Here is a 14,818-nt window from a genome sequence, read left to right on the forward strand (position 1 = left end):
GAGACTTTGTATACTTGGATTCATTTATCAAATGTTGTAATATGAAAGGTCATGCATGAGAGGCACAGACCCTTTCTCTTGTGTCTTGTCCATCTCCATTAGATCACAGGTGCTCTGCCATTCAGTGTGAATTTCTTTCCAATATACAGTGACATGCTAATTTCCTTTTAAAATCTTGAAACCATGCTTGTACCCTTTTGATTTTGATTTAATTTGATTTGACCTCTTTTCTTTCATTGCATGCCAGCGACCTTTCCCTGAGTGGGAAACTGCAATTCCCTACCAAGAATGTAACCCTTGACCCTAGCGGTCTGGCAGTACATCTCTTGCTTGAACATTTACGTTAGCACTATACATCCCCTGACAAATAAAGAGAAGCCTGTACCTTACAATGTTGCTTATTGTTTTGCCTCTGCGCTGTTCAAGCACGTCACTGAATTGAATGTGAGTCTGTGCTACATTGCCACGACATAGTTGTGTTTCATGTCATTCCCATACAAGTAAGCCCCAATATGCACACATAAACCTTTTCAGTCAGGACAATCTTGCATTAATTAACCACCTTTATTAGAATACAAATCTCACAGGTATCCAAAAACATTGACCCAACAATAGGTGAAGAATAATGCGTAGATTAAAAATAGTTGGAGCACAACCTCATCCTTCAGAGAATCCCGGTGCCGCCTTCTAAAAAAAAAAAAACAATAAAATAATAAAAGTGTTCATCCTGGTGAACAAAAATATTAGGCAGAGGAGCATCGTATACAACCCCCTCCCCCCGAGTGAGGCTAGGAGTGAGCTGGTGGTGGTTGGGGAGTGAGGTGGTAATTCGAAAGCATGGCAAGACTGAGTTGCGAAATAGGTTCATATACCTTGTAGGTTAATGGGAACTTGCCGGTAATACGCTTGTAGATTAACCAATGAATGTACTAGGTGTTTGTACTATAGATTTGCTGCCTGGAAATCTTGCAAGCTTTATATTAGCCCCTTGCTTAAAGCTGGAGCCGACGGTGCCCCGCTGCTGCTCTTCACTTCATCTCCTCAGATAAAATAACTCTGAATGTGACAAGCCTGCCGTCATGGAAACATGGAAGGAGCGTACTCAGAGGCACAGGAACCGACAAGTGGATTGAGCTCCATGCTACTCACAGCAGGGTTATGAAATGCACTGCCTGGTGCAGAAGAAGGCCTCTCGGTAATCACTCCATCACTCCCATAGTGATTCGGGGAAAGAATAAAGACAAACAGGTTCAGCTTCCAGATTACTTTGTTTTGTTTCTATTGTCCTCTTTTCTTTTTTTTGTACACAGGGCATAACGAATGCATGGCAGTGTATGTTCCTAGGAATATATAGTGCTGTGGATTAATATGGGGTGTTTTCCACAGTATCGCCAGTCATCACATACAAGTGCATAGCTGATGTTTGTTTTTTCTGTCTTTTGTTTTTCAAGTACTCACTCACACAAACATGAAGCACACTCAGAAACGGTACGCTTGATGCATCGTGGTCCATTCTAAACAGCAACACAATCCCATTGCAAACAGGCAGTGCTGGGGCTTGGCCTCATGTCAAGGCCATTGTAGCGCAGTGAAGCAGCATTGTAAACCACGCTGTTGCTATATCTTTATTTAAACTACCTAATACAGCATATAGCTAGCAACCAGTTCTCTGGAAAGCACACATATGCAATGCTCATATGCTATGATACATGCCAGGAAGGATAAGTGCACCTCACAAATTCCCAAATCACAGCCAAGGAAATCACAGCGCTGTGCTCTAACCAGCCTGAGGGCGAGAGCAGCTTGAGAGATAAAACATGCATTAGGTAGAGAGAATAGAACAGACCCGATTTAGCATCAAGACCCCCTACTTACAGCTGTCTATTACACACACCTACCCTACAGAGAGACCCCCAGCTCCCACACATACACAGTGTTCAGCCGGAAATGGAAATCACAGGCATCTTGCATTTTGCTAAGGCACTTGGTCCCTCACTTTGAGCTTATTCAGTCCCTTGTGTGGTTCTGAAATTACAGAATAACTCCATTGTTACTCAGTCATCAAAACGAGGTCCCTGAACAAACTTTGGAAGGTTGGCAAATAAAGGAGCAATGAAATGATTTGTTTAAGAAATACTTTTTTTGAACCAGTGTGCACACACTGTATATATTTAACTACAGATCTCACATTTGATATATTTAAGCTCAGCATTAAAAAGATGCATAATGCTTGTAACCACATTATAGACGGCATGTGATTATGCACCAGCATGCATTGTTTTCTTTTTCAGCCGTGAATTTGTTCAGAATTTTACAGTAAAGAAATAAAGCTGTTGGCCTTGGCCAGGTCAAATGGAAAGCAGCACCTCGCTTAATATGGTCTTGAATGTACCAGCAGCCAGGCTGGCAAAACTGGCAATTAACTGAAAGAGGCATTTCAATTGCTCATCACCTACTTGAGAAATTCAGTTTGTTATTGAAGGACTCAGATTATTTTTTTTTCCAAGCATTTAGAATTTCAACTAGTGAATAAATTCCCTTTCCCTTTCTTTTCTCTCTCTCTCTCTCTCTCTCTCTCTCTCTCTCTCTCTCTCTCTCTCTCTCTCTCTCTCTCTCTCTCTCTCTCTCTCTCTCTCTCTCTCTCTGAATCTACTCTCAGCCATTGTGCTGCCAGTCTCTAGTAAATGGCCTGAGACAACAAGCCAACTGTTCACACACACACACACACACGCACACACACACACACACACAAAGCATGTTTAATATACATATCGCAGCAAGATGGGTTGCAATAATATTTGTGTGGCTTTAAAATTGTAAACAAACTTACAATGGAAGCTGTAATTTATTATTATTATTATTATTATTATTATTATTATTATTATTATTATTATTATTATTATTATTATTATTATTATTTTAATTAAGGCACTTTCATAGCACAAATGCATCAGCAACATTGACTTCATTATAGGCTTAGCTCAAGTAAGAACCTGCTGCTAACGCTGGAATTATAGCGAGCTGTCTGTCCTTATGATGCATATGGTATGGCTAGCAGTGAAGGTATTTCTGACAACAGTACAAACAAAAAGTAATGTTCCTGCATATTCTCTATTACTATATAAATGCAACTCATTCTATATGTCCTTGAAAAAGCATGGCAGTGATTTCTTCTCTCTTTAGCACACGAATCCACGTATGAATTCTCCTGGATGCAATGCCTGAGTGCATTGGATACAACACCTGAGGATCTGGTGCCCTTGTTAGAGCCCTGCATGAGGGCTTGCTGTTAATCATCCTCACAGATTCATGACATCCATCACATATGGATGACAACAAGAGTCAGAATATGTGCAAAATAGCTTGAATGCACACAGATGGGCTCCTCTCACTACTGTGTCAATGTACACTGAGACACGGTGGCCCGCAAAGCGTCCTTTGGCATTGTTAACAGAGCTGAAAACCTTGCAGCATCATGAATGGTCTTGGACGGGTTTTTTGTGTTTTGCAATTTCTTTTTTTTTTTTTTTTTTTTTTGCTGCACTGCAGTCAAACAGTTCCAACGTGACAGCTGGAACACTCATATTCTGTTAATTTGTGAATTTCTGAACTTCAGCAATAAAAACTGCAAACTAATTGCTGCAACTGCAACTAATTGCTTCTTTGTAACAACTCTGCAAGTAATACTCTGCCAAAACAAACAAGAGGGTGCTTAAAAGAGCAGCATGCAACAAATAACAACAGACATACAAGGAAGCTGTATGTGAACATGTACGCCATCCACGCCCATTTACTGTATTATATTACATAATGTGGACCAAAGATTAGCAGCTGTGCACAAAAGCTCAATTTCTGGGTTTTTATTCTGAAATAACAGTAGTTATTGAATCTGCACATGTATGTCACACAGAAAACAACTATGTTTCAATAATAACATGTAATTGAAAGTCTAGAAGAAAACTTCATTGGATTCCTGCCTTTTAAGCTGAGTTGGGGTTTTGAATCCCTGCTGGAAAGATAACAGTATTTGTATATTTGTTTTCCACTGAAGCGCAGGTCTATTAAATCTTTGTTCCATTGATTTCCTGGGTTGGGCTGATTCTACAGAACTCGGACCAGGAATCTAATCTGATTGCCTCTTTCTCATATAACTGGTCTCACATACCCTGATTAGCACAGATCATGGACTAGAGGTTGAACATAAAGCACTCAAAACTTTTACCAACTTTTAAGTGTTATGCAACTCCTTGAAATGTTAAAAAAAATGTTCGTGTTCGGACTGCTGAAAACACTTTGTGGCGTGACATCTGCTGAGATTGCTGAGTCAAGCAAATTAGCAGAAAGGCAGGCTTTTGTAAAACACGTTTCTTGTTTTATAACAAGGCAACGCATGGAGACTCGTATGCAGTCTATTTTCAATGCCTCCTTATAGTAAAACAACGCCGCACGGAGACACTCGTATACAGTCTATTACTGTCCCACCTGTTGCCTATTTTAAACAAACGCTCCTGATCCGAAGCAGTGTGCTCAGATATCGGCATTCCAAACACAGAGCCCAGTTTCCTTGACATGCATCAATGTTAGAAGTGGGCACTTGTCTCTCTTTGCATCACGCAGTGTCGGTTCACACACATGTTGCAAGTTGCACATGATGCCTCTGGACCTCAAGCCATCTGCTGTTCTTTGTCTCTTTTGTTTTTGATATAATTGGCTTCTTTTAACTCTAGGAATTTACTAGCAATCTGTGCATGAAAATAGTCTTTGCACCCAATTGACAGTGTTGTGTTTCTGTGTAGGTGTGGCAGTGTGGAGGCAGTATGGAGGTCCTGCCTTGCTCCAGAGTGGCTCACATCGAGCGCACTAAGAAGCCGTACAATAACGACATTGATTACTATGCAAAGCGCAACGCTCTCAGAGCCGCCGAGGTGTGGATGGACGAATTTAAGTCACATGTTTACATGGCATGGAACATACCAATGAACGTGAGTATAGGGGGGTCCCAGTCCTTTTGTACAGTCAAAACAAGTATGAATAATTCTGCTCCGTTCCCCCCCGCCCCCCCTGTTTTTTTGTTTTCCCTTTCCCACATCACTGGACCCATCACACATCACTGCTAAGTAGTGACACCTGAATGTGACACTAAAGCAGCCGCCAGCTCGCATTCAGGGGCTGTGTGTCAGGCCCTGATTCCAGCTCACTGACTTTCACAGGCTTAATCAGGTCAGGATATCTCATATCCCAGGCAGCTCTGAAGGAGCTCTGCACTGAAATGGCGTGTCTTTAAACCGCATCCATGTGACATTAGGATGCTGTCTGTATAAAAAAAGGTCAGAGAGAAATTTTAAATATTTTTAAACAGACACGTACTGTACCTGCATGGAATATCTAACATTCAGGTAAACAATACATCTTTTATATGGTTTATTTTTATATCTTGTTAGGATGTGGCAGATGTAATTGTTGCTAACACATTATAAAAGCATTGGTTAAAGATGTGAAAATGATATACCTTCACTAATTTGTTAAGATGTCAGTAAGTTTCCACAATAATTAAAAAGGTAAGATCATTATATCATTGGAGGGACAATACAAATCAATTACTGCCATTAAAATCCACAACTCTTCGTGAATCCATTGATCTTCTCAGGGCAAATCCAATTTTAGTTACCAGGTATAAATCTTGGAAGTTCATACAGCACTATATCCTTATAATGAAGCTCTTTATTCAAATCTGCAAAGCACAGCATTGGAACTGATAGACGAACAATAAGATTACCATATTGAACCTGATTTTTTATAAATAATGAACAATCTGAAATCTCTGTATCAGTCAGTGATATGAACACAAAGTCACTTTTTCAGGACAGTAGCTTGAAACCGCGTCCCAAGAGACTGGGAGACCTAGTCTGAGGCAAAAAATGTTTGCATGATATAACCCTAACCCTAACCCTGAACCTAATTCTAAACCTACCCCCCCTAACCCTAACTTTAAACCTAACCCTAACCCTAACCCTGAACCTAATTCTAAACCTAACCACCTAATCCTAACTAAACCAAAACCTAACCCTAACCCTGAACCTAATTCTAAACCTACCCCCCCCAACCCTAACTTTAAACCTAACCCTAACCCTAACCCTAAACCTAATTCTAAACCTAACCACCTAACCCTAACTCTAAACCAAAACCTAACCCTAACCCTGAACCTAATTCTAAACCAAAACCTAACCCTTTGCTGATAGAATTGTGCACTTACATATATCGTGCAATAAGATTTACACACAAACTACATTGTTACTGTGAATAATAACATTGTAATGACATGTAAGTACACATGTATTTACTAAGTAACTGCTATGTAAATACACAGTCACTAGAGATACTTCATGCAAAGTGGTACCTTGATTTCTTTCCTGTAACAGAACCCTGGGGTGGATTTTGGGGATGTGTCCGAACGGATCTCACTACGGAAAAGGCTGCAGTGCCATAGCTTCCGATGGTACCTGGAGAATGTCTACTCCGAGATGCGGATTTATAACAATACCATCACCTATGGGGAGGTAAGGGATAAAACGGAAGTGTAGACCCTCTTACAGTATCATTAGTACCTTTATTGTCTTGACTTAAGATCCTGCCTGGAAAATATATTGTCTTAAAATGGCACTGATGAATCACAGAACAAACCTTATGTTAAGCAGCTAACAGTGTTTTTTTTTCATGTAAAAAAAGTGGAAAAGATTTTATAAAACAACTTCCTCATGTCAATATTGTCTGCTGGTTGCTAGGTGAGGAACAGCAAGGCCAGTGGATACTGCTTAGACCAAGGAGCTGAAGATGATGATAAAGCCATTCTCTACCCATGTCATGGGATGTCTTCTCAGGTGGGTGCTCTTGTTACGATCACTCAACTATGACTGGCTGTGGCAGTCGCCTGTGAGCCACCGATGTAGAAATCCAATTCAATTTCAGTCTTCGGCGGGTCATTTTCTTAGTAACATGTTCAAAAGTGGTTTAATTTGAAAAGCCATAGATTGGTGACCCTACCCAGGACGGTCTGATATTTGGAATGTGGTTTGGTTAAGTTTGGACTTTAGATTTGTGCTATGCAGATTCGTATAGAGAAGGGAATGTTCTTTCTCATCAGCCCTGGGAATGAGTTCCAATACCGCGAAAGGACAATGAGAGTCTTTCTCAGAATGCTGTGCTGTGTTTGGAGGGCGACTGTATTTATTCCGATGTGAATGGAAGTTAGAATCCTCTTGGTGTATGATACTGTATGTAAACCCAGTTATCTCAAAGTGAACTCTCTGACACTATCCAATGGGACGCTGATTATGATTTTACAAAGCTGTGCTACACTTATTTTGCACCTCGGGTTACAAATTAATAGGCATGAAGAACAGGCAAAATGAAACTGCTGTGATAAATTATAGGTGGCACAGTGGAGCTGATCAAGTAATTCAGGGACAGACTCTGAGGACAAGGTTTTTAACTCTTTATGTAGAGACTTGTTTCTGAAGGGGGTCTCTCAGTCATGCTGAAACCAGCATAAACCTACAAGTGTAAAGACATTGCAGCAGGGAATGACACAAATCTGAAACCAGCATAAACCTACAAGTGTAAAGACATCGCAGCAGGGCATGACACAAATCTGCCATTTCGAATCTTAATCCTGAGATCTTGTGCTTTTCCTTCCTCGGTGGTTGGCTGTAATCCCCTGCATTGTGGCATGCTTCATAATCTTAGTATAGATGGGCCTCTGAAAGGCTGAAAGCCGGGGATGAAAGCTCACAGGTTCTCCTTGTTCCTGCAGAATTACTGAGGAATTCACAGACAGAAAGCTTAAGCCCTGTAGTAGGAGCAAGACAATCAGAAGCTCCAGGGGAGTACAGGAAAAGTCAACCAAGTGCACTGGAACTTTTCAATTAGCTTTCTTTGTAGTACATTGTTTTAAATTGTGTTTAAGGAAATAGTATTATTTTTTGTTGCTACAATATGCTACTAATTGCGTTATTCTTTTGAAGAGAAACCTGAATGTACCGTACTGCTTTAACCAATCAGTTGATGATTGAAATACAATTCTAAGGCACTTGTACAAAGGGTGGATGACTCATCCCCACAGACAGAAACTATTTTTATATTTGTATTTAAACATACAGATTCACCCATGAGACATGTACTGTATTAGATTTCTAAACAAAACAATCATAACGTTTTATAGAGATTTTAATGCTCCCTTTCATATGGAAACAATTACTGCAGCTTGTACTTTTGTTGCTGTGTGGGTAATTCAATAGATTTGTTTTACATCTCACTTACATTTCTATGCTGTTTGCAATCAGTGGTTCTTATTGGAATTACTCATACACTGGGATTTCTTAATTCTGTTCTAGTTGCCTGCAGTAAACATACAGGCTCAATCAGCCAAACTTTCTGTGCCAGCACCATCTAGTGCTTAGCAGTGTATTGGCTGCCAAACCAAAGTAAACTTGAAAAGATCACTATAATGGGCTGGCTTGTATTTCTGTATGTACCTGATAGGCAGCTCCTGAAGTCAGGTGGACCTGAACACAGAACCACTCAGATTAATTGCCAACATCATACAGGGGGGCAGTCATTGTAAAACATATAAAGACATAGAAAACAATCAAATCATTTGGAAGCTGCTTACTCTTTAAGCCTGCTAATGTTAAAGTGAATGTGAATATGAGGCAGAGCAGAGAGATCCTTCTGCTAGAACAGAATCTGATGGCTTGTCAAGTCGCATCAGCATTTCTGTTTCACCAGCTCCAAGAATCAGAGGTGCTCCGAGCAGCAGCAGGGGATTGTTAATATTATTGACTGCTATAAGGCTTTGGGTTAAAAAAAAAAAAAGACAGATTTGGGAATTTGGAGTTTGAATAAGTAATTAAATAAACTCATTGTGGATGTCTATGTTCGATGATCTATCAATCTATATATCTAATTCTCTCTCTCTCTCTCTCCCTCTCTCTCTCTCTCTCTCTCTCTCTCTCTCTCTCTCTCTCTCTCTCTCTCTCTCTCTCTATATATATATATATATATATATATATATATATATATATATATATATATATACTGTATATATAGTTTATAGTGTATGGACATTGGTAAGCTATTACTAAACATATACTCCACCTGAAATTAAGATAAATTCATTAAACGTTCACAAGCCTGACAGAGCAATCCAGCATTAGTGCAGCACTGAGAAAATCGAGCTGCCTTTCCCGCAGTGTAATGCTTGTGCTTTCACTGCTTCGGAATGTACACAGCGTGAAGGAAAAGCAGTGAACATGCGTGTGGATTACAAGGCCACTGCACTGCCACATCACTGCTTGCCTGTTTACTGCCAAATGAGCTTAGCCCCCCTCCCGGGCTGGAGAAGGACATGTGCACTGCACTTGATGTGTATTGTTGGTGTTAAAACACAAAACCCAGCCCTGCTTTATAAAACCCAGCCCACATCACTCTCTCTGACCTTCTTTCTAACACAATTCTGCACGTACATTTTTTTTTTTTTTTGCGGTATAACTTATTCTGAGGTTGAGCTAAACCTTAATGAAGCTTGGGGCCATAGTCATGCAACACCCACTGCCTGCCAGTGACCAGTTAGAGCACAGACCTGATATGCATTTAACAGAGAGCAGGCATGATCCTGAATTTGAGGGGGTTTAGCCTTGGGTTAAGTCTGCAGCACCTGATATTCCCAGGGTCCCCAGAATCAACCAGGTCTCACCCTGCTTAGGTAATCTCAGAAGGTATTGAAGCCAAAGGCTTTCAATAGGGCACTAGAGCATTATGAATAATGAGATGTTTTATACCATGCAATTTACATACTATAGCTACAGTGCTTATTATACACTAATGTAATTAGCAGATTTCCAAAGTAAATAAATCAGCCTCTAAGCAATAACATTCTACAGTGTAATTATTATTGTGGGAGCTGCAAACAGTGGGAAATAAATGCTTTTAATGAAAAAACTAAATCAAGGAAACAAAACAAAATGAGCAGCAGTGCACAGTGCATCTCTCCATTGGAAACACCCTCTGATAAATGCATGGCACCTTGTTTCTTGTGGAGTCTTATGCTTTTGAATAATTAAATCCTTACTCCCCCTAGCATATCTCTTTTGATGAGTGCTGGGATGTGGAGACACACATCCATTATTGTTCAAAATGAAATTCTGAAATGAAAAAAAAAATACTATGGATTTAAACAGCCACATGTTTCAGTGCTGGTGCCTGTAGTATTTAACCTTCTTATAACTAAATATTAGTAATCACCCATCTCTTTATTGATTAGCTGTCCTTTCTTCCCTCCTTCTTACCCATAAACCCACTGCTTAATCTCTACATAGCTAGCACTGTAGCTCCACCTAGTGGCTTTGCCTTGTACTCTACCGCGATACTACAGCACCCACAGGCTTTCCGGGGTGTAATGGGTTAAGCTTCTTTAAACAAGGAGAAACTGTGCAGTGAAACTGATAAAGTGGCTGGGAGGCTTGTGCCATTTTAATTTCCTTCATAACAAAATCAGAGAATGGAAATTACACTAACTTTGATACTCCCCCACATGTGTCACTTTTCATTACTGGATTGTTACACTACAACCCTGACATGAAGACGTGTGAGTGAGTGAAAATGTCTTAAGCTGTTGATATAAATGTTATACAGAACAGAACTAATTAACATCAAATAATAAAAAAGGCAAACAAATATGGCAGTTATCTACAACCTAGTTATGGGAGCCTTGTCTCTTCTTCTTCTTCTTCTTCTTCTTCTTCTTCTTCTTCTTCTTCTTCTTCTTCTTTTTTACAGCCAGAAATGAACCCCAAAGAGACTAACCTCACTTTTGGGTGTCTGACTTGAATCTTGGACCCTTTATTTAATTGTTTCAAACGGTGTAGATCAATTGAATATACTGCCATGCATAACTTTAGTCTGCTTTATACAAAATATGAACAAGCAATTATTCATTTACAAATGCATTCTCTGCATTAAACTTTACTGCCTTGGAATAAACCCGAAAGTTATGCCTGTCCTTGTTGATTCACACAGAGAGAAGCAGACTTGTGCACCAAAGTGACAGCTCCACTGTTCCAGTTGTAGGAGGATGTTACAAAGTCCCCCCTTTTTCAATATAATTGTGCGTTGTTGGCATGTGTCCGCTGAAGCTTCTAAGTTGTGTGTTTTTCAGCTTGCCCGCTACACCACAGAGGGGCTTCTACAGCTGGGGCCCTTGGGCTCCACTACGTTCCTGCCTGACACCAAATGTCTGGTAGATGATGGGAGGGGCCGATCTCCAAGCCTACAGAAATGTAAAGACGTCTCAAGATTGTCTCAGAGACTCTGGGATTTTACACAGGTATGTGCTGGGAATGATCACACTGTGTGCAAGCCTGATGGGCATGGTGCTGGGAATGATCAGACTGTGTGCAAGCCTGATGGGCATGGTGCTGGAGAAAATCGAACTGGGTTAAGAGGTCAGAGTTACTGTTCTTTTCTCTCTTGTTGGTAAGGAGTGGTTTCTAAAAATGAACAGGTTCATATATGGCTTTCCACGCAATTAACAGTGGATGATTATAGAGTACAATCTGTCAGTGTACATTGGTTCTCTGTTGCACTGTAGAGACTTAAAGCAGTGCACATAAATCCGCCAGTAATTATGGGACCCATTTGAAATTGATTGTGTTGTTCTCTTGTCACTTCTTTGCAATGGAAGGCCTATACAGGCGGCACTAATTGACATGTGTACCTCAGCGGTGTCAAGGCTAAAAGAGGAGTGTGACACGATAACAAAACATTATAGAAACTGCAGTAATTGCAATCCATTCAAATCAAACCAAAAGTGTTCTATACAATTACTTCATTTCATTGTACCTGTCCTTGAAATTAGAGCATTAGCAGCCTTATAACACTGTCATTCTGCTTGTAAAGAAGCTCTGAGAACAGTTAAACCACCACAGATTTATACCAGCCATTAATTATCCCCAGAGCCATACAATGTGTTGTCTTTAAACACAATGTTAGAGGCCATCGTTTGGAAAGAGATCAGTAATCAGACTATTATGGTCTGTAATAACCCTTCGAAATCTCATTAAATAAATCACCAAATTCACCAGTTTGCTGATTAATTAAGAACATAACAAGTTTGAACTCTTTCCTGATGTTTGTTCTGCAAGGCTGCCACTGCCACAGTACCAAATCCTTGTATCTCAGGATCCATGGAGATAGTGACTTCATATATATATTTGGAAAGTATGTGATTAATGCCTGATTCATATAGAGGCATCTATTAGCCCCCAGCTTCATGCAGAGTCATTTGAAACAAGGACATAAAAAATCTGCACTTTATATTTGACACATGTAAAGACTTATTTATTTATTGTTTTCCTCAGAATGGTCCTATCATCAGCAGGGATACTGGCCGGTGTTTGGAAGTTGAAATGTCCAAAGATGCCAACTTTGGGTTGCGCTTAGTAGTCCAGAGATGTTCTGGACAGAAGTGGATGATCAGAAACTGGATAAAGCATCCCAAACACTAACATTCATCTGAGGATCCTCCAGGTGTCCTCCTTGTATTCAGGGAAACATGGAACCCAAACAGGAGGCATGACTGGGAAAACCAAAGGATAACATGGATGTGTTCATGTGTTCAGGCCATATTTAGCTCGCTGTGGGGAAGTGCTGAAAGAAGTGCTGGAATCCCAACGGGACCCTGTTATTAAAATGCCAAGATAAAAGCCGCTGTGAAGCAGGCCATTCTTCCAATGCCATCTGCTTGTCTTAACGACAGAGGGCTGAATGTGTCAATATGTCATGTGTTGAATGGTTTCTTTAAAGAACACACAAAAAGTACAAAGTACCCCATCTCATCTAGAAGCTAAGACAAAACTTGATGCAACATGGATATTTTATTTATTTTTTGCCAATACTTCAATAAAGTACAAAAACTTTGCATTCTAGAAAATAAATATCAGAGCTGCGTTCATATCAACTTTTGCATTGGAAACAGGGAGAACATTGGGCATCGATTCCATGTTAATGTCTACGGCAATCACTATGGCTGTAAACCAAGGCAGTCATGGGCTATTAACCACCCTGGATAATGATTGTGGGCTTACTCAGATGGGGTGGAGCCTTCCCGTAAAGACAAGCTGACAGGAAGATGCCAAGCTTTTCTTAGTTTTAACTTATTGACTGACGCACACATTTTATTAAGATTTATTATGTGCCTTTTTCATTAATATATGCTATGTCTAAACGGGGAACATCAATCCCAAAAGCATGTCTGATTACATTTATTGAAGAAAATATGTAAATGTTACATGTAATAGTAATATATTGTACAACTGAACCAGGCAGCTGCCTTAAAATAAACATGATCTGCTGTGAAACTGTGTTTTTAAGAGATCAGGTGCTGCAGATTCTGTTGCAGATTTTGCTGATGGGTTCGGTTTAAAGATGAATTTGAATGTATCATTTCTTTATAATCTTTGGAAGAAAGGAGGTAGTTGAGGATTTCCAGAGAAGCCAAACTAATAAATATGAAGCCCTCTTCATACAGCACTGGAATGTTGGCTGGACACATCATTGACATGGCGTTGAATAGAAGTTATATGAGAAGCTTTCAGTTTGTACAGCTGTAATGGATCTCTTCCTAGCAGCTGGTGAGTTAATAATACTGAGGGGAAAACTGCAAAATTACTGTGCAAATTTACAAGGGTACACTTTTATAAGGGGCTGTGCAAGTGGAGGTACTGTTCCTTCCTCAGGAAGAATCACTAAATATCCCATGGCTATCCTTCCAATATCATGGTAACCTGTTAAGATTTTGAAATCTTGTATAATGATGTAGTACTGTCAATACCTTTCTTAATGATAATTGTTACAATTTTCATTTAAAGCAAACCTAGAGATTATCCATATGTGCCAGGCGAAGAAAAATGGATTTTGAAAGTGTATACATTTTTATTGACTTAAAAGAAAATCCATACTCATACCCTTTACACAAAATGTTCATTATTCAAGAGAATCCAATATACGTCTCTTGAGGTCTCTGCGCTGCACTGCTGCATTGACCATTATGAAACTACTTTATTAGTATTTCTAGTGTGCTGTGTGACAGGATAAAGGTGCGTCATAAAAAAAGTAAGAAAAAGAAAGCAATGAGAGACTTTGGGCTAGATACTAAAAGCTATTTATTCCAAAGGAGTCATGAGCACTTCAGCCTATTCAGCACTTCAGTCTGTTTACAAGCCCCTCGATTAAATGTCTGGATTATTTCTAGTTCAGTAACTTTGTTTGGTGTGCTTTTCCTTGTGTAAATGTTCAAATGACTATGTGGAGTATGTATCTGAAACTGTCCTGCCCTTTGTGAGAATGTTGTTACACCAATGAGATGAAATGCGCTTAGCAGACTCTAGGTAATGCACACGTGTGTGTTTTGGTTAGTTAGGAAAGAAGAATGCAGAAGAAAAGTCTGACTTCATATATCAGTGCAAAGGCTCCGGTGCAACTGTGTCTGCAGCAGGTGTGAAGGGTTTGAAGTCAATAGACTTTTAAAAGAAATGTCCTACCATGCAGGTATTTGGACTCTTTTAGCCTTGCGATAGAAAGCAAGCTTTGCTGTTGCAAAGACTTTACAAAGACTTTGCAACTGACTGACAGAGAAACTAGAAGATAATTGTCTCTCTTTGTGAAGCTCCTAACAGTATGGTTGCTACCAGCAGACCTTCTATTTCTAAAACTGTACAAGTCCATCGCTAGATAACTGCTCTGCCGCTGGGAGAAAGAGATGTGA

At 39.8% G+C, this 14,818-nt stretch overlaps 1 protein-coding gene across 3 annotated transcripts in view; it reads left to right on the top strand.

Moving 5' to 3' along the window:
• The window catches only part of LOC117427083 (polypeptide N-acetylgalactosaminyltransferase 9), a 57,294-nt gene extending 42,761 nt beyond the window's left edge, over positions 1-14,533 (top strand). Inside the window, exons 7-11 of one of the 3 annotated variants that reach the window (XM_059032721.1) lie at positions 4,797-4,982; positions 6,420-6,557; positions 6,783-6,878; positions 11,213-11,380; positions 12,414-14,518. In XM_059032721.1, the coding sequence (XP_058888704.1) occupies positions 4,797-4,982; positions 6,420-6,557; positions 6,783-6,878; positions 11,213-11,380; positions 12,414-12,560 (735 nt within the window). In that variant the 3' untranslated portion in view covers positions 12,561-14,518. Of the gene's footprint in view, positions 1-4,796; positions 4,983-6,419; positions 6,558-6,782; positions 6,879-11,212; positions 11,381-12,413 lie in introns of all 3 variants that reach the window. The other 2 variants (XM_059032722.1, XM_059032723.1) reach the window with 2 other exon arrangements.
• Positions 14,534-14,818: the final 285 nt, after the last annotated feature.

Source organism: Acipenser ruthenus, chromosome 11 (assembly GCF_902713425.1).
Source record: "Acipenser ruthenus chromosome 11, fAciRut3.2 maternal haplotype, whole genome shotgun sequence".
Taxonomy (NCBI): Eukaryota; Metazoa; Chordata; class Actinopteri; order Acipenseriformes; family Acipenseridae; genus Acipenser; species Acipenser ruthenus.